Source organism: Eulemur rufifrons, chromosome 8 (assembly GCF_041146395.1).
Source record: "Eulemur rufifrons isolate Redbay chromosome 8, OSU_ERuf_1, whole genome shotgun sequence".
In the NCBI taxonomy this organism is placed as follows: domain Eukaryota; kingdom Metazoa; phylum Chordata; class Mammalia; order Primates; family Lemuridae; genus Eulemur; species Eulemur rufifrons.
Window position 1 is genome coordinate 105,459,149 of NC_090990.1, and position 18,514 is coordinate 105,477,662.

Consider the following 18,514-nt stretch of genomic DNA (forward strand, 5'->3'; position numbering starts at 1 on the left):
TGGGCATTGTATCACATGCTTCTTACCCCAGTTGTAAGGGAAAGCTGAGAGAACGTGGATTTAGCTTTTTTGTCCTTTACAATGGGAAGTGACAAGGGAGAATGGTGTCGAGGATAGATTTGGGGTCAGCCAGCTACAGTGTCTGCTAATTAGCTATTTTATCAGCTACTTCAGCTAATAGAATAAATGGTATGCTAATTTAGATTAATTGTAGCATAGAATTAACACATTAACATTTATTTCACATTAAACAATGTTTTAGCAATATTCTGAAGATTTTTATCTTATCTCACTTGTCAAATATATTAAGCATGGGAATTCCCCCCCCTTTTTTTGTGGGTGTCATGAACTGAGAAATTTAGGTTACCTAAATCAGTGTTTTCTACATTTCAGTCATTTAAATATTTCTTGATGAATTTTTCCCCGTCGTCATTATTATTTAATGTTTTTAAAAATTAGATTCACCTGTTTTTAACTTTAGAAATATTATAAAAGGGAAGCTTCATATTTTCACATGTGCAAACTTTATTGACTATATCTTCAATAGCCAAATCGCCATTTTTTCCACTCATCTTTGTTGCTAAGTAGAGACCACTTTCTGAAATAGGATCAGAAAACGCCAGATACTATTTTCTGAGGCTCTTTGACATAGGCATGTGACCCATTTCTTACCAGCTGAGACCTAAAGGAAGGATGTGTGAGAAAATTTTTCCTCTCTTATAAAGGAAATACCCAAGGAGAATCTTAGCTTTTCACTTCCTGTGTGAGGCTGTGATGCCTGGAGCTGCTGCAGCCATCTTGTAGCCATTTATGGGAGACATGGCTGATGTGCTGAGCATGGCAGAGTAGGAAAATGGAAAGAGGCATCTTTCATTCAGTTGCCATACCAAACTTGGGACTCTTTACCTCCAGACTATTTGTTAATTAAGGTAAATAAATGTTCTTGCAGCTTAAGCCATTTTTAGTCAGATATTTGTTATTTGCAGCTGAATACATCTTTTAACTCATACTGTTTACACAGATGGAAAAACATTTGCCATTAATAGAAAGTAACCATAAAAATAAACACATTAAAAATAAAGCAAACTTAGTAAATTTTAAAAACAAAATAAAATCAAAAAATTAAAAATAAACATTGATAAAATAAAAATGCCTTAGGTTTCTAAAGTAGGCTTCTACCTACTTCTCTGACTTTATTCGACACCTCTCCTCCCCTGACTCTCTCCATTCTATGCTCACTGGCCTTTGAGTACCCCACAATTGCTCTGCTGAACCGTGGGCCTTTGTACATTTCAGTTTCATCTGCTGGAATGTTCTGCCTCCAGCCCTGCTCCCCGACTCTTTTCCTTAGGTTAACTCAGACCCATCCCTTGGATGTAATTTCAAGTATCACTTCCTCTGGGAAGCTTTTCCTGGCACTCTTAACTGCGTCCCTGTGTATATTTTCACAGAGCTCTGTGTGCTTTTTAGCACTAGCCACGGAAGCAGATTTATTTTTGTGTGGCTATTTAATGTCTCTCTTTCCCACTCACGGTTTGGACTGTAAGTTCCAAGAAGGCAAGGATCCTTATTTCTCTAAAGCCTAACATAATAACCTGGCATATAGCACATACTAAAGGAAACATTTTCCATAATTTTAAGATATGTTAGTGAATTCATGCATTTCCTTTTTAATATAACTTTTACTATTGTTACTTTTACATTTTGCCACCTAGGCCGTATTAAATTGGATTTCACTTATTGCTCAAGTAACAGTGGAGTGGTAAGGGATAAGCATAAGAGTTATTGTTCATTTTCTTAGGTCATTGAATATTGTGGGGAAGTTTTGAGATTCTGGGTTCTCCAGGCTCTCTAAATCCAGAGTAAATATCATCTTGTTTGTCTCTGACTTTTCACATAAGAAATGTGGCAGGCTTTTGAATTAAAACAAGTGTGTAATCACTGAATTTGTTTTGAAAATACCCCTGTGTATATAAAAATAATTTAATGGTAGTATACCTGCCTTGGAAAACACTGCCCTAACATTCTTATTCTAAGTACACATTTAGGAAGACAATAGCGAGCCATTAGAGATATGTAAAAATATTTTTTAAAGTTTTTGCTATGTTTATCTGGAAAGTAAAAAATCCAATTTATATACCTGTTTATACTTGTTGTAATTTTTCTAACACTTCCATGAAGGCAGAAACAATATCTAGTTGGATATTTTGAATATTTAATTTTCTTCATATTACAATGTATCTTGTACATTTTTCTATGTCATTGCTTTTATATCTGCCAGATCTCTCACATTTAAACACGTAAATAGAATTCTGTTTTATGAATACGCCATAATTAATTTATATAGTCTCCTAATTATGGCCATTGGATATCTTTTAGATTCTTTTTTCATCATTGTAAACTCCACTGCATTGAACACTCATGCTTATTTATATATTTTTATATATCTGTGAAAATGTATCTTTCTATGTTTTCCATTCTTTTCCCTTTATACTTCAGTTTGGATATTTTCTATTGATCCATCTTCAGTTTCATTAATCTCTATGTCTAATCTCCTGCTACATCTAATGAATTCTTTGTTTCAGATATAATATTTTTCATTGCCAAAATTTCCATTTGATTGCTTTATGGGTTCAAATTCTTTGGTGAAATTCTCTGTCTTTTCTATAACAAATTAGTCATAGTTAATTTAAAGCCCTTTTTTAAACTGCAATGTCTAGATTACTGCAGGGTCTGTTTTTGTTGTTTATCTTTTCCTCTTGGTTTTTGGTCATTTGTCCTGTCATTTGGTATGTCCATTAATTTTTGGTTAAATGTAGGTAATTTGTGTAAAAAATTGTAGAGGCTCTCGACAGTGTTACTTTTTGCTAGAGAGGGTTTATTCTTTTCTTGCTAGACTTACATAGAATAGTGGATGATCATTTTGATTCTGTCAGGGACTATGCCAAGATAAGATTGGGTTGCAGCCCTGGTAAGGATAGTGTACTTAGGGATCACCCTTGGCTTCCAGAGGTTTCAATTTAGAGCTTGATGTATTTTGTGAGGCCCTTTCTCCAGTAGGTCCTGAACTCTAATCTTGGTCTAATGAGAGTGCTGTAGCACTCTGTTCTATTTTCTAAAGGCTTCCGCTTAGTTTTTTTATTTACTGCCGTATGTAGTCTAAGGTTTGATAAGTGTTGTGAAGGGAAAACTGCTGTGTGCTGTGCCACATGCTGTGTGCCTCCTGAGTCTTTGCCAAAAGACCCAGATTGGCTGTTTTTCTCACAGTGGCCCTCCATTGAATCTTTGTACAGGATTCTCAGCCATCTGCTCTTGCCCAGCACCAACAAATGCAGTTGCAGAAACTGCCTGCTTCTTCCAACATTATTCCCTCTGTAGAGTCTTAACCCCTATATTTCTCATTGACATAGTGCAGCTCTCCTTGGCCTTCAAACAAATTACCTGAATTTTCTAAGTATATGGATTTTCTAAGTTGTTCTAGGTATTAATGCTGGTCTGGTACCAACTGCTTTTTTTTTGGAGACAGAGTTTTGCTCTGTTGCCCGGGCTAGAGTGAGTGCCGTGGCATCAGCCTAGCTCACAGCAACCTCAAACTCCTAGGCTTAAGCAATCCTCTGCCTCAGCCTCCCACGTAGCTGGGACTACAGGCATGTGCCACCATGCCTGGCTAATTTTTTCTATATATATTTTTAGTTGGCCAGATAATTTGTTTCTATTTTTAGTAGAGATGGGGTCTCGCTCTTGCTCAGGCTGGTCTCGAACTCCTGAGCTCGAGCAATCAACCCGCCTCGGCCTCCCAGAGTGCTAGGATTACAGGCATGAGCCACCGTGCCCAGCCCTACCAACTGCTTTATCTCACCTGAGAGTGAATGTCTGTAGAAATGTTGCTGTATAATGAACTTCTAACAGGGAAAAGTGCTGGGTCAAAGGGCATGACCATTTAAAAATTGATGTTGCTAAATTGCCCTCGTGAAAGGCTGTAACTATTACAGTCCCACCAACAGCATTTGAAAATGTATCCTATATCCTCATCAAACTAGATATTATCAGTCTTCATCTTTGCTAATCTGATAGACAAAAACATGGTAGTTACTTTTGTTTTAATTTATGTCTCTCTGATTTTTCACTTTTAGATTAAGCTTATTTTCATACAATTATCGGATATTCATATTTTTATTCTGTAAGTTAATATACTTTTCCCAGTTTTAAAACATTGTTTAAGGGCTCTCTCTATATGTAGTATGGATTTGAATCTTTTGTAGACATTGCAAATAAAAATTTCTTTTCATTCTGTCTTTTATCCTTGGTAACTTTTGCTGTATAGATGTTTTTAATTTTTAGGATATCAAATCTTTCAGTCTTTCAGATTTGACATCAAGCTTTAAAAGGCTTTCCTTATTCTAAGATTTTAAAAATTTATTTCTATGTTTTCATCTGGTATTTTTTTTATCTGATGCTTTTGTGGTTGTATTAGTCAGAACTCTGGTTACAAGTGGTAGAATTCCAATTTAATATAACTTAAGAAAAAACTAGAATGTATTTGTTCATATAACTGAAATGGTTGTTTCCTATATCAGACCTAACATCTCCCTTTTATAACACATATCTTGTAAGGCCTCTATCTGATTTGAAATTCATTGATAATATAACCTATAGATCATAATTTTTAAAAATATATGTATATATTATATTATTCTCCAATTAATGTAAATGAGAAATAAAAGTAATATATAAAAATATTGTATGTATAAATATGTAAATGCTTAGCCATGACTATTTTGGAAGGCAAATTAAAAATTTAGATGCTTGCTTCTGTGTATAGAATCATTAAGAATGTGATAGCTAGAAATGTAATGGTACAAGAATATTGTATTTGCAGTTCATCTACCATAAGCAGCATTGGTGTAGTGTTATGATTTTACAAAATGGTGAAGAACTCTTGGGAAGTTTCAGGGGGGAGAAAAGTATAAACTTCTCTTGATTTTCACAATAGTTACATTCCTGGAAAATTCGGTATGTATTAAAATCAAATGGAAAATATTTTGTGTTTATGTGCCGAATGGAGTTGGGTTTAGTCACAGTTAATTATAGGTTGTTTTTCACCAAATGAATGTCCAGGCAGAATGTCAAAAATATGCATGTTGGAGGACAATTCTTTGTTGGGCCTGACAGTCCTTCTATTTATTGCAGCCTGCCTAGCAGTCCTCTTTCCTACTTGGAAACTGAATGGTGCCTCCCATTTCTTGTGACTGGCAAAACTACCCCATCAGATTTCTAAGTCACTCGCTAGGGGTGATATCGAGAACCATGGATGTAAATTAGAAGTCTGTATGTGGACCTAAATGGTCAATCAATATGTTATCTTCATCTTTTTGTCACCCTTCTTCTGCCTATCTCTCTGAAATCTTGTGTTGGCATCATGATTAGATAGCTCTCCCTATGTAAAATGAAAGATAGCCAGTGGTGGCTCCAAGTTCACAAGCATATTAGAGCATTCATCCCAGAGGATATGCCCATCTGTCAGCTTTCCTGGATGGTTTCTGGACCTGATTGGGCTTTATGTTCACCCCTCTGGTGGGTGGGGAGTATTATTTTTGTGTATTTTTTAGTTAAGGATCTAACTCCCCCCTCCTCCAATATGAGTATCCAGTTACTTGCAGTATAATGTATTATTGAATAATTCATCTGATTTGAAATGTCATCTTTATTATATATACATTTTCATACTCTTTTGTCTCTGGATTCTTTGTTAGGTTCTGTAGATCTTTATTTATGTGTTTCTTTGCATGTACCACACTGATTTACTTGCTATGATTTTGTAGTATGATTTGATACCTAGTAGGGAAGGTCCCCCTCATTATTATTGTTTTCTAAAAATTTCTTGATGCTTCTCTTATATTTACCTTTCCAAATAAATTTTAGGTGCAATTTTTCAATCTGTCACCTCCCCCATCCCACTGGGATTTTGATTGGAAGTGCATTGAATTTATATATTAATTTGGGGACACTTGGCACTTTTTTTTAAATAACATTGAAAGTTCTCATTTAGGCCCATGTCTCCTGTCTCAGTTTATTTATTTATTTATTTTTAATAGATTTTATTTTTTAGAGCAGTTTTAGGTTCACAGCAAAATTGAGTGGAAAGTACAGAGACATTTTTCAGCAAAGTAAAGTTTTTTAGTTTCATATTATTTTTTAACTGATCATTGCTGGAAAATTTTTTGTTACCCTTCATCTTGCTACTTAATTGGATTATCTTATTGGCTGTGATAGTTTTTCATTTTATTCTCTTGGGTTTTCTAGATTAGCAGTTGTATCATCTACAAATATTGATTGTATTTTTTTCCTTCCTATGTTTATGCCTCCCATTTTTTCTCATCTGTTGCATTGACTATCAAAGTTGTCTAATAGTAGGTGTCTCTGTCTTCTTCCTGACTTTAGTGAGAATGAATTAGTGTTTCTTTGTTAAGCATGTTTGCTTTGGGTTCCTAATATATGCACTGTCATATTAAGAAAGTTTAATTTTGTCCCTGATTTATTAGGGGCTTTTAATTAAGAATAACTAGTGATTTTATCAAATTCCCTTTGCAGTCTTATCAAAATGACCTTGCAGTTTTTCTCATGTAACAGTTAGTGCAGGCTGGGCGTGGTGGCTCATGCCTGTAATCCTAGCACTCCGGGAGGCCGAGGCGGGAGGATGGTTTGAGCTCAGGAGTTCAAGACCAGCTGAGCATCTCTACTAAAAATAGAAAGAAATTATATGGACAGCTAAAAATATATATAGAAAAAATTAGCCCCGCATGGTGGCGCGTGCCTGTAGTCCCAGCTAGTTGGGAGGCAGAGGCAGAGGCAGAGGCAGGAGGATTGCTTGAGCCCAGGAGTTTGAGGTTGCTGTGAGCTAAGCTGACGCCATGGCACTCTAGCCTGGCCAACAGAGTGAGGCTCTGTCTCAAAAAAAAAAAAAAAGAAAAAAAAGGTGTAAGTAAGAAGATAAAGACACTTGTATATTTTAACATGTATTTTAAAATTTTCAAATGATAATCTGACCTAAAACTCATTTTCTTACTTGTTGTTTTACTTGGATATTTTTATTCAAAGGGTAGTGGTGAAATGTCTGATGTGATTAAGAAAGTGACAGAATATTTCCTAACTCTTCCTGATTCCATTTGAAACACTTTATAGATGATTTTGTAATATTTCATTTGAAATGTCCATGAAAAATAGCTCAAATATTCTCACACATATACAAATGATACATAATATGTGTGTGTTTCTGTTTGTGTTTATGTTGGAAGGATACAAAATTGGAAACTAATGGACTCCTTATAAAATATTCGTTTGAATTATTTTATTTCTAAAATGGGGGGCATACCTAGTTTCAAAAATTCTGTAGTGTAAAACAAACAGAATATCTATGCATAAAATATTAAAAGTGAATTATACATTCTAAAAAAAAAAAAAAAACCCTTCACCAGAACCACCTAGCTAACCTGCTCCCAAATTCCTGACCCTCAGAAATAATGAGATAATGAATATTGTCATAAGCCGCTAAATTCTGAGGTAATCTGTTACACAGCATTAGTTAACTAATATGCCCCCCTTGCTTGCTAGTGACACGAACAGCAAATTATTACATGCTTAAACTGACCAATAAGTAAATAGTAATGACCAAGTTTGAGAGACCAGCCTAGTTCTTGATGCTCTGAAGTTAATCCTACACAAATGCTTGGAGTTGCCAGGGACAACTCACCAGCAGCTGATCAGCTGATGGTCAGCTCTTTCTTAGCTGCTTACTCTCTGGAAGTCAGATGTTAGCTCCATGTTTTTGCAGCAGTAACAGAGAGAGACTGTTCAGGGTGGCTCCGATAAGTATATGAGCTGTTGTTTGGAAATTATCTTCACTTGGTACATACAGTATTTATATTGAAATTTTTTTTGTTGAAAACATAAAATATTTTCTTGTTAAACCTAAATGTGGCCGGGTGTGGTGGCTCACACCTGTAATCCTAACACTCTGGGAGGCAAAGGCAGGAGGATCGCTCAAGGTCAGGAATTCCAAACCAGCCTGAGCAAGAGCGAGACCCCGTCTCTACTAAAAATAGAAAGAAATTAGTCAGACAACTAAAAATATATAGAAAATCATCCAGGCATGATGGCTCATGCTTGTAGTCCCAGCTACTCGGGAGGCTGAGGCAGTAGGGTCGATTGAGCCCAGGAGTTTGAGGTTGCTGTGAGCTAGGCTGACGCCACAGCACTCTAGCCCGGGCAGCAGAGTGAGACTGTCTAAAAAAAAAAAAAAACCTAAATGTGGGGACGAGAGTAGGGAAAAGGAAGGTAGTGTAGGTTTTTAATTTTAGCAACTCATATATCGAGAGAAAAATCAATCCACAGGGTCTGGAGTGGAAGTCACATGCTAAGACCAGAGAAGAGTCTTTATTTAGTTTGCAGAGCTGTACTCTCTCTAGGTTTTCCTCCTACTTCCCTGGGAGTTCCTTCTCAATCTCCTTTGCTTATTCTTCTTTATCTTCCAGAGTTCTAACCATTGAGGGTCCAGGGCTTGAGTCTCTAAGCTCTACTATTTTCTATCTTGACTTCTTTGATAATTTTATCTAGCTTTATAATTTTTTTTTTTTGTTGAGACAGAGTCTCACTTTGTTGCCCAGGCTAGAGTGAGTGCCGTGGCGTCAGCTTAGCTCACAGCAACCTCAGACTCCTTGGCTTAAGCGATCCTACTGCCTCAGCCTCCCGAGTAGCTGGGACTACAGGCATGCGCCACTATGCCCGGCTAATTTTTTTTTTTTTTTTTTTGGAATATAGATTTTTAGTTGTCCATATAATGTCTTTCTATTTTTAGTAGAGACGGGGTCTCGCTCTTGCTCAGGCTGGTCTCGAACTCCTGACCTCGAGCAATCCACCAGCCTCGGCCTCCCAGAGCGCTAGGATTACAGGCGTGAGCCACCGCGCCCGGCCTAGCTTTATAATTTTAAATACCACATATAGGTCAAATGTCCAGATTTTATCTCCAGCCAAGACCTCTGCCTACTCAACATCTCCACTTGAATGTGTAATGAGTACCTCAAACTTATTATGTCCAAAACTGAATGAACTCCTAAAACTTGTTCCTCCTAGTGTTCCCCATGGCAGCTGATGGTGGCTTCATTTTTCTAGTTGCTCAGGCCAAAAACCTTGGTGTCATCCTTAACTCTTCTTTCTCTTATACCCCACCATCCACACGAGAGTACAGCACACTGAAATAAAGATAGATTTTAATGTAATAAAGTACAGACTAATAGATGGCAATCTCTGTTATGTGGTCTGGAAAATGTGTTGATATTGATCTAACACAGACAAAGAAAAAAACCCTAACAAATATTAATATTTTATCATCCTAAAAAAATTCTTTGAAGTGAAATGTGAATAATTCCTTAGACTTTATCACAATCTGAATGGAATTTCTCCTAAAGACCATGCAATTTCCTTTGTTGATTCTATATACACCAGCCATCTGATTGCTTTTGCTTTCTTGATATCTGAGAAATTCAAGGTATTATACTAACAAGCAGAAATGAGTTTTTAAATCACTGAAACAGAATACCCCTAGTTGTAAATTAATAAATTGATCTTCTGGCACAGATCAGATTCATTTAAGGTGAGATAAGACAAGCTAGGACCTGATTACACCTAGATAAACTATCATTTGAAAGCTGCAGATTAGAGGACAGAGTGTACACTTGGGGTACACTCAATAAATATTTGCAAAATGAATGAACAATGTGAGATGTATCCGTGTTCATGTTAACAAAAAAGGTTTTACTCATGGCAATGAAAAAATCAAAAGAAATGCATCTCATTTCAGGGGAACTCCTTAGATTTGTGTGAGGAACACACTAATAATTCCACAAAGGCTAATCTCTGACATTTGATTTCTTTTTTTTTTTTTTTCCATCTTGTTATGGGGGATACAGAATTGCAGGTTACATACGTTGCTCCTGTACCGCCTTTCCCCCCAAGTCAGAGCTCCAGGCGTGTCTGTTCCCCAGGTCGTGCACATTGCACCCATCATGAGGTATATATCCCTCCCTTCCCCACGCCCCCTTCCCGAGTCAGCACCTTCAAGTGTTACCACTCCCCAAACGGTGCGCAATGCACTCATTGTGTAGGCATACCCCCATCCCCTCCCCCACCCCCCACCTCAGTCTGATATGCAATTGGTGTCGTTCCCAGATTTGTATTTAGGTGATGATCAGGGAAACCAATTTTCTGGTGAGTACATGTGATGCTTTGACATTTTACAAAGTCCTCTGCCTATAGTGAAACCAGTAGAATGAACAAGAGCCTGAGATGCAGCCCATGGAAATCACAAGTTAAAAGCCTGACAAACAGAATAAAAAGTTATATTCCTTTTCAGAGTAACATGATAAATTGTTATCAGGAAGAAGCCATGCTAAAATTTAATCAATTAAAAAAAATTTATGAGGTGTGAAGTTGTAGTAAGACTGAGCTCAGTGGCTCACGCCTGTAATCCCAGCACTTTGGGAGGCCAATGTGGGAGAATCACTTCAGGCTAGGAGTTCAAGACCAGCCTGGGCAACATAGTGAGACTCAACCTCTATAAAAAATTAGCCAGGCTTTGTGGCACGTGCTATAATCCCAGCTATGCAAGAGATTGAGGCAGGAGGACTGCTTGAGCCCAGGAGTTCTAGGTTACAGTGAGCTATGATCACACCACTGCATTCAAGCCTGGGCAAGAGTGTGAGACCCTGACTCTAAAAAAAAAAAAAAAAGAAAAGAAAGAAATTGTAATATACCTTCAAAACATAAGGTGACATCACAACTATTACTACTGTAAAGCGGTAACAACCATATGGAACAATCTGTGCAGACCTGCTAAGTGGGAAGAGTAATATGCCTCAAAGATATGCTATGTTTCATTTACACTTCATAAAAAAAAGAAATTAGACTAAAAACTTTCAAGTTCTACTTACTTACTGACATTTTGGTATGTGTGCCTTAGAAGGAAAGTTTCTGAGAATGGGGAAAAAAAATTGGAGAGACTATATGATACTGCTAAAAATTTTTAAAGTACTTTAAATACTTATAATCCCACAAAATATAAATATTTTCATTTTTGTGTTATCCTGGCTCTAATATTAAACTGCCTTTAAATACCCTTAGGCAAGTTACCTAAGTTCTTTGTGCCTCAGTTTCTCTTGTAAAATGGAGATACAGTCCCTTCTCCATAGGGTTATAATGAAGATTAAACTAATATCTGTAAAGCACTTAGACTAGCTTCTGCCATATACTTTAGCTATTATTACTACAAATACATATGTTCCATATACTTCTTAGAAACATTATTGCAATTATCCATTTATTCAAAATAAATATGTTTAGCATCTACTATAAAACAGATGGTATTCTAGAAGCTAGGAATACAGAGATAAATAAAATACTGCCTAGACCATTAACCCCAGCACTTAGGGAGGCTGAGGCAGGAGGATTTCTTGGAAAAGCTGTAACAGATCTGGTCGCCCAACAGATGCCAGGCCCAAGTAGAATTATGCGTAACTTTTATCTAACCTTTAAGGAATAGGTAATTCCCATGTTATTTAAACTATTCCTAAGCTTAAAAATACAGTAAGTCTCCCCAGTCCATTTTATAAAACTAACATAATCCTGGTACCAAAAATGATAAAGATAACACAATAAAATTACAGGCTTAGCCCCCTTTTGAATACATGTAAAAATCCTAAAAAAAGATTAGGAACAAGTCAAATTCAATATTGTATTAAGAGATTAATACTCCTTGACAAAGTAGTTTTTATTCAAAGTTTGCAGTGCCGATCCAACGTTAGAAAATCTATTTGTTAATAAAATGCACTGTTTTGTTTTTTTGTTTTTTTTTTTTGAGACAGAGTCTCATTCTGTTGCCCAGGCTAGATTGCTGTGACGTCAGCCTAGCTCACAGCAATCTCAAACTCCTGGGCTCAAGCAACCCTTCTGCCTCAGCTTCCCGAATAGCTGGGACTACAGGCATGCGCCACCATGCCTGGCTAATTTTTTTCTTTATATATTTTTAGCTGTCCATTGTAATTCCTTTGTATTTTCACTAAAGACGGGGTTTCGCTCTTGCTCAGTCTGGTCTCGAACTCCTGAGCTCAAACAATCCACCCGCCTCGGCCTCCCAGAGTGCTAGGATTACAGGCATGAGCCACCATGCCCGGCCTGGTGAAGGGTTTTATGAGGTTATAATCAACATGTCAGCAGTGGCTACAGTCATCCGAACTAGGCCTGGAAGATCTCTCTCCAAGATGCTCACTCACATGGCTGCTGGCAGGAGACCTCAGCTCCTTACCATATGGGCCTCTCTGTAGGGCTCCTTGAATGTCCCTTTGACTTGGCAGCTGGCTTCTCCCAGAGTAAGTGACCTGAGAGAGAGGAAGAAGGAAAAAAACCCCGTAATGCCTTTTTATATCCTAATTTTGGAAGCCATACACTGTCATTTCTGCCATGTTTTATCTGTAAAAAGTGAGTCACTAAGTCCAGTGTATATTCAAGGGGAAGAGAATTAAGCTCCACCTCTAAAGAATTTGTGGACATATTTTAAAACCACCACAGTTTGCCCCCTGGCCACAAATATTTATACTTCTCCCATGTGCAAAATATACTCACGTCCTCCCAGGATCCACCAAAAGTCTCATTTTACAGCATCAGCTTGAAATGTAGGTAATTATCCTTTAATTAGGTCTAAGTGTGGAGTATGGCCATGTCTCCTTGGTAGTTCCTTAGGTGCAATTTCTTTTGATGTGAAGATAATGTAAACAAAAGAGACAAGTTATTTGCCCATCACACATCCAACATACAGTGATGTGGACAGGCAGTGATTTTGAACAGGTATAGAGATTCCTGTTCAAAAAGGGGGAAAATGGAATGCACAAAGAAAATGCTGGTTCATAGTAACTCTGATAGTTGTCTGGAGAGATGTTGGAAGTTCCTTGATTAGGACTTCTATTCCTGCCTAGGAGTGCCTCTTTATTGCTCTTATTTCCTCCTTATGGGCTCTTGAGTCCATACTGTGAATCATCTTTTCTTTTTCATGAAAAATAGTTCATATTTGCAGCAGCATTGTTTTCTTAGTCTGCTTCTTGCTAGTAGAAATTTGAGGGCCCAAAGCCTCTTTTCATTTTGTACTGTCTCTCCACCTTTCAGTTTCAGCCAGCAGTGTTTCTTTTAAAAACTTTTGAGTGTCCTGTGAATCTTAGTGCGATTCATGCCATTAGGCAAAAGTCACATCCACAAATCTCTTCTAGATAGTCCTTTTCTACCTTGGGTTTCTACTGAGATTACTGAGGGACACCACCTGTTGTGGATAGAATTGTGGCCCCCTCAAAAGATATGTTGTTAAGGCCTAATGCCCAGTAAGGTCACTGTGTGTGTGACCTTATTTGTAAATAGGATCTTTATAGATATAATCAAGTTATAATAAGATCATACTGGATCAAGGAGGGCCATAATCCAGTGGTTGGTAGTTTTATAAGAAGAAAGCCGTGTGAAGACAGAAACAGAGATTGAGGTGATATGTCTACAAACCAAGGAATGGTGAGAATTGCTGGCAACCACCAGAAGCTAGGAGAGAGTCATGGAACCCTCAGAAGCCTCCAAAAGGAACTAAGCCTACTGATACCTTCCGCAACAGTGAGAGAATAAATTACTGTTATTTTAAGCTACCCAGTTTGTGGTGATTTGTTACAGTAGCGTTGGGAAACTAACACAATACCCTTAAGCTTCTTAGGCCATTGTTTGACTGAATAGTTCTCTAGGCACCAGTTTAGATCTGAGCTCTTAACAAAGAATTTTTTTTTTTTTTTTAGAGATGGGGTCTTGCTATGTTGCCCAGGCTAGTCTTAAACTCCAGGGCTCAGGTGATCCTCCTGAGTAGCTGGAACTATAGGCATGCACCACAGCTCTCTACAAAGAATTTTTACAGCCTCACCCTTGGCTTCATCTTAAACAAATCTTTTGGCAGTACCCTGGGTTTGATCTTTGCTTGAAATCCATTTCTTAATTTTAGCACCATTTACTATCTGGAGATGCTGGGAATTCTCAGAATTATACAGTCCTAACTCCATTCCTTTAATTTATTCCTCTCCTTTTGCATTTTAAAGTAAGTAGCAAGAAGAAGCCAAGAGGGACCTTCAACATTAGAAATCTCTTTAGCTATAATAGATTATCAGCCAGTTCATGAGCCACAACTTCTACTTTCCGTGTTATGGCCGGCAACAGCTTGTGCCAGTACGTAACAAGGATCACTTTGCCCCAGTTTCCAATAAGATTTTTTCCACATTTCCTTAATTTCTCACCCTGAACTTCCTCAAAGGCCATAGTGCTTCTGCTGTTTCTTCAAGACTCTTCAAATTTTCACTGATGCTCTCCTCAGAGTCCTTCTAGTTTCTGTCCACTGCTAGGTTCCAAAGATATTGCCACATTTTAGGTTTTTGTTATGGCAGCCCCCACTTCCAGATATCAAAATCTGTATTAGTTATCTATTGCTATATAACAAATTATCCCAGAGTTTAGTGGCTTAAAATAACAAGCATTTATTATCGCATAGGTTTAGTGGGTCAGGAATAGGTTCATTTGGGAGTAGCTTAGCTGAGTGGCTCTGGCCCAGGGTGTCATGAGCTTACAGTCAAGATAGATGTTAGCCACTGCTGCAGTCATTTTCAGGATTGGTTAGGGCTTACGCATATTCTGGCAAGTTTATTCTGGCTGTTGGTGGGAGGACTCAATTCCTCATCACATGGACCTTTCCAGAGGACTGATATAGCACTCTCCCAGAGCAAGTGAGCCAAGAGAAGTACAAGGAGGAAGCCAATATTAGACTTTCCTTGCTACTAAAGTTCAACAATAGCTAACTGCACTATTAAACCTGTTTTTTTGCTTGCTGTTTTGTGTTTTACTAGTTATTTTTTTAATTGGCAAAAATTGTATATATTTATGGTATACAACATAATGTTTTAAAATATGTATACATTGTGAAAGGACTACATCAAGCTAATCAACGTATGCATTACCTCATATTTATTAATTTATTTTTTGCCTTTCTTACCTTATCTCAGATGACACAGATTATCACTTCTGCCGTATTCTATTGTTAAGAAGTGAGTCACTAAGTCCAGGCCACACTTGGGAGGATATAAAATAACTTTTGGACATTTTCAGACAAATATGAGGGATTCTGAAAAAGATGAACTCATAGAAGCAGAGGAGAGAGTAGAATGGTGGTTACCAAAGGGCGGGGGTGGGATGGGGATTGGGGAGATGCAGGTCAAAGGATAGAAAATTAAGAATAAAATGCAGAAAAAGCAAGCCAAAAATGGGTAATAGTATAGTTAGCTATTGTTGAACTTCAGTAGCAGGGAAAGTCTAATATTGGCTACTACCATTGTTATTTTGATTGGCCTAATAAGTAAAATGGGACGCAGGGGGTTAAAGTGCATATCATTCATAACACAGGAGATCTAAGGGAATAATTTCTTCAGTTTTTTTCTTTTGCTGAGACATCACCCCAATATCTCTTTGGTTAACAAAGACCAACTCATGAGAATAAAGAACTGGGTACATGTGTCATCTTAAGTATTCAAAATGACAAGTGCCAAGCATTTGTGTATTTGGATATAGTTGTGTTACAATCATCCGAAATACCCTTAAATTAGAATTCTCAAACTAAAGAAAAAAATACCCTTTAAATGATACCTTATACAGAAACCCAATGTATAAAACACATAAAAATGAAACTACCCTTGTTAAAGAGAGGAGGGCCCCAAATCCCACTGGCTTGGCATCTCTTTCAACCCTTCCTCATATTGGTGCCAGATATCCAAGTCATATAGTTTGAAAACTATACCATGCCGTCAGATTTCTTTCCAGCCTAATTTATAAAAAAATCTATTAATCCATATAATAGCAGAGCTCAGGAAGATAGCCCTAATATCAAGATAACATACCACCGGGTGGCAGGGTGATTTCTGGTGCTCTCTCATGTAATAGAGATGGTTTTTGTGAAAAGCCATTTTGGGGCCGGGCGCGGTGGCTCACGCCTGTAATCCTAGCACTCTGGGAGGCCGAGGTGGGTGGATCGCTCAAGGTCAGGAGTTCGAGACCAGCCTGAGCAAGAGCGAGACCCCATCTCTACTAAAAATAGAAAGAAATTAGCTGGCCAACTAAAATATATATAGAAAAAATTAGCCGGGCATGGTGGCACATGCCTGTAGTCCCAGCTACTCGGGAGGCTGAGGCAGTAGGATTGCTTAAGCCCAGGAGTTTGAGGTTGCTGTGAGCTAGGCTGACGCCACGGCACTCACTCTAGCCAGGGCAACAAAGTGACACTCTGTCTCAAAAAAAAAAAAAAAGCCATTTTGGTTTGGGGAAATAGTTGGTGATGAGTCAGCCATGAATATCTGTAGAGTACTTTCATTAGTCTGCTGTCTTATATAATTTTTTCTCCTCTGACAGCATAATACAACAGATCTTTGCAGGATTCTTTGCAAATTCTGCGATTCCTGGATCCCCACACCCTTTTTCCTGGTAAGTAACTAATTGCTTTCTAGCTTACTCTGTTGGAATAGCATCATTTTAAATGCTATAGTGAGAAAGAAAGAGAGCTGCATAGGTGAGTATGTGTATGTGACTGGAAGGCTATTAGACTGCCTTTTTCTGCTGAGCCCAAACTTAATCAGAACTTATTTTTTATTGTTCAAGCTCTGGAGAGCCATCCTCATCTCCCAGGATGTTTGGGTGCAGGAAATGTCTGATTCCATTTATATTCAGATCTGAGAGTTGTGTTGAGCAGGATTGGTATCTGATTTGTGGGTTTCCCCTCTAGACTGTACCAGAAGATGTTATTCCTTAAGAATTTCTGAAATTGAAACCATAATGCTTAACTATCTTTTTCCAAAGTAAGAAGGTTTGTCAGAAGAAACAAAAGGCTATAATTCAGTATCAGAATGACACTTATATACAGTAGGGGTTAAAGATAAAATTTCTTCTTGTCTGGATAATTATTTGCCACTTCTAACTCTGCCCCAGAAGGCTTCTTTGCTCAGAGGGACCTCAGTCCTTCCATACAATTACCCTATTTTCTAGCCTTTGGTTCCTTTAAACATGTTTCAGCCGAAGAGTCTGGACCTCTGTCATCCAGGGTAGTGCACCAGCAGCTTCAAAAAAAAGAGGTGCTGTCAAGTCCCTTTTGTAATTGCTCTAAGTTGTGATACAGAGACTTCTATGGCTGCTTCTCTATTTGAAAGCTCATCATTGTCCAGGACCGTGGGCGGCTTCTTAGAATGGAGGAAGTCTGCTGTAGATTTTGACCAGTCAGGAAGGGAAACCTCTCCTTAAAAAGCAGCTCCATCTATGTTTAATGTAAGTGGGTACAGAAAAGACAAACTTTTTTTAACTAGCAGGCAATGAGTCACTCTTTTTGCTCTGATGTGTCATGTGATACTTTAGGTAACTTCACATTTTATGTTCCAGTGAAGTAAAATTCCTAGAGAATGAGAGATTATCTCTGGATGATCTGTTTGATCTTGAAAATATAGAGAAATTTTTTGCCTCTTGATTGTAGAGGACTAGGGACTTTCCAGCTCTGGGAGAGAACAGGATCCCTCTGCCAGTTTTTTTCTGTGGTGTAAGGAGGAGCCTGGTCACTCCATCTAATGCTGTCTGTCTCATCTCATGTATAGGAGCGGGATGCTGCACTCCAACCCTGGGGACTATGCCTGGGGTCAAACAGGGCTTGATGCCATTGTAACCCAGGTGAGGAGCTGCCTTTTGAGGGTGTCTGTTCAGTGTGTCTCATGGTTCCACAGGCTTCCTGCTTTCCTTCTGCTACTTTCTGAAATGGCGGTCACTCTGCTTTCTCTAATGTTTTGAACTTTGGGTTTCTGTTTTACTAAGGGGATAAATGGTTTATGGGTTTAGCTTAGCATTCATGTACCTTCTACGTCCATAGGGGATTTCTAGAAGATAGTTTCACCTCCATAGGAAGAAAAGGCTTCTCCTATAACAAACAGTATATTGTATTTTTGGCCTCTCTTGTTCAGTCCTGTGAGGATCCTGTTAACAAGTACTTCACAAAAAAAGGAGGGTCTTCTCATATGTTGAAGCAGGGATTTCTGCTAGATGGAGCAAAGTAGGGGAAGGAAGCAGAGAAAAGGGTATTCCCATGCCATGTTTAATTGCTTCTACTTGTTTATGTTCATTTTAATTTGATTGGCTTTTCATTTCCCTTGTGGATTGCTGAGAATAGAAAGCATGTCATTTATATCCAAGTCTTCGTGTAGGCAGTAATTTATCTATTTCTTGGCTTACTTTATGCTACTTTTCATACTCCCACCCTTTTCTTCCTTCTAGCAGAATAAAGTTTTTGGACTTTTGGCTAAGTATTACTTTTTATTAAGCTGTAGTTTTATTCATGATATCCCAACCCTATTGCTGCCCCTAAAGTTGCTTTATG

The 18,514-nt window shown here is 37.9% G+C and overlaps 1 protein-coding gene across 2 annotated transcripts in view; it reads left to right on the plus strand.

Moving 5' to 3' along the window:
• The window catches only part of RNF115 (ring finger protein 115), a 73,131-nt gene that overhangs the window by 47,382 nt on the left and 7,235 nt on the right, over positions 1 to 18,514 (plus strand). For both annotated transcript variants that reach the window (XM_069480726.1, XM_069480727.1), the window contains 2 exons: positions 16,516 to 16,587; positions 17,742 to 17,814. In XM_069480726.1, coding sequence (XP_069336827.1) covers positions 16,516 to 16,587; positions 17,742 to 17,814 — 145 coding nt within the window. The remainder of the gene's footprint in view (positions 1 to 16,515; positions 16,588 to 17,741; positions 17,815 to 18,514) is intronic.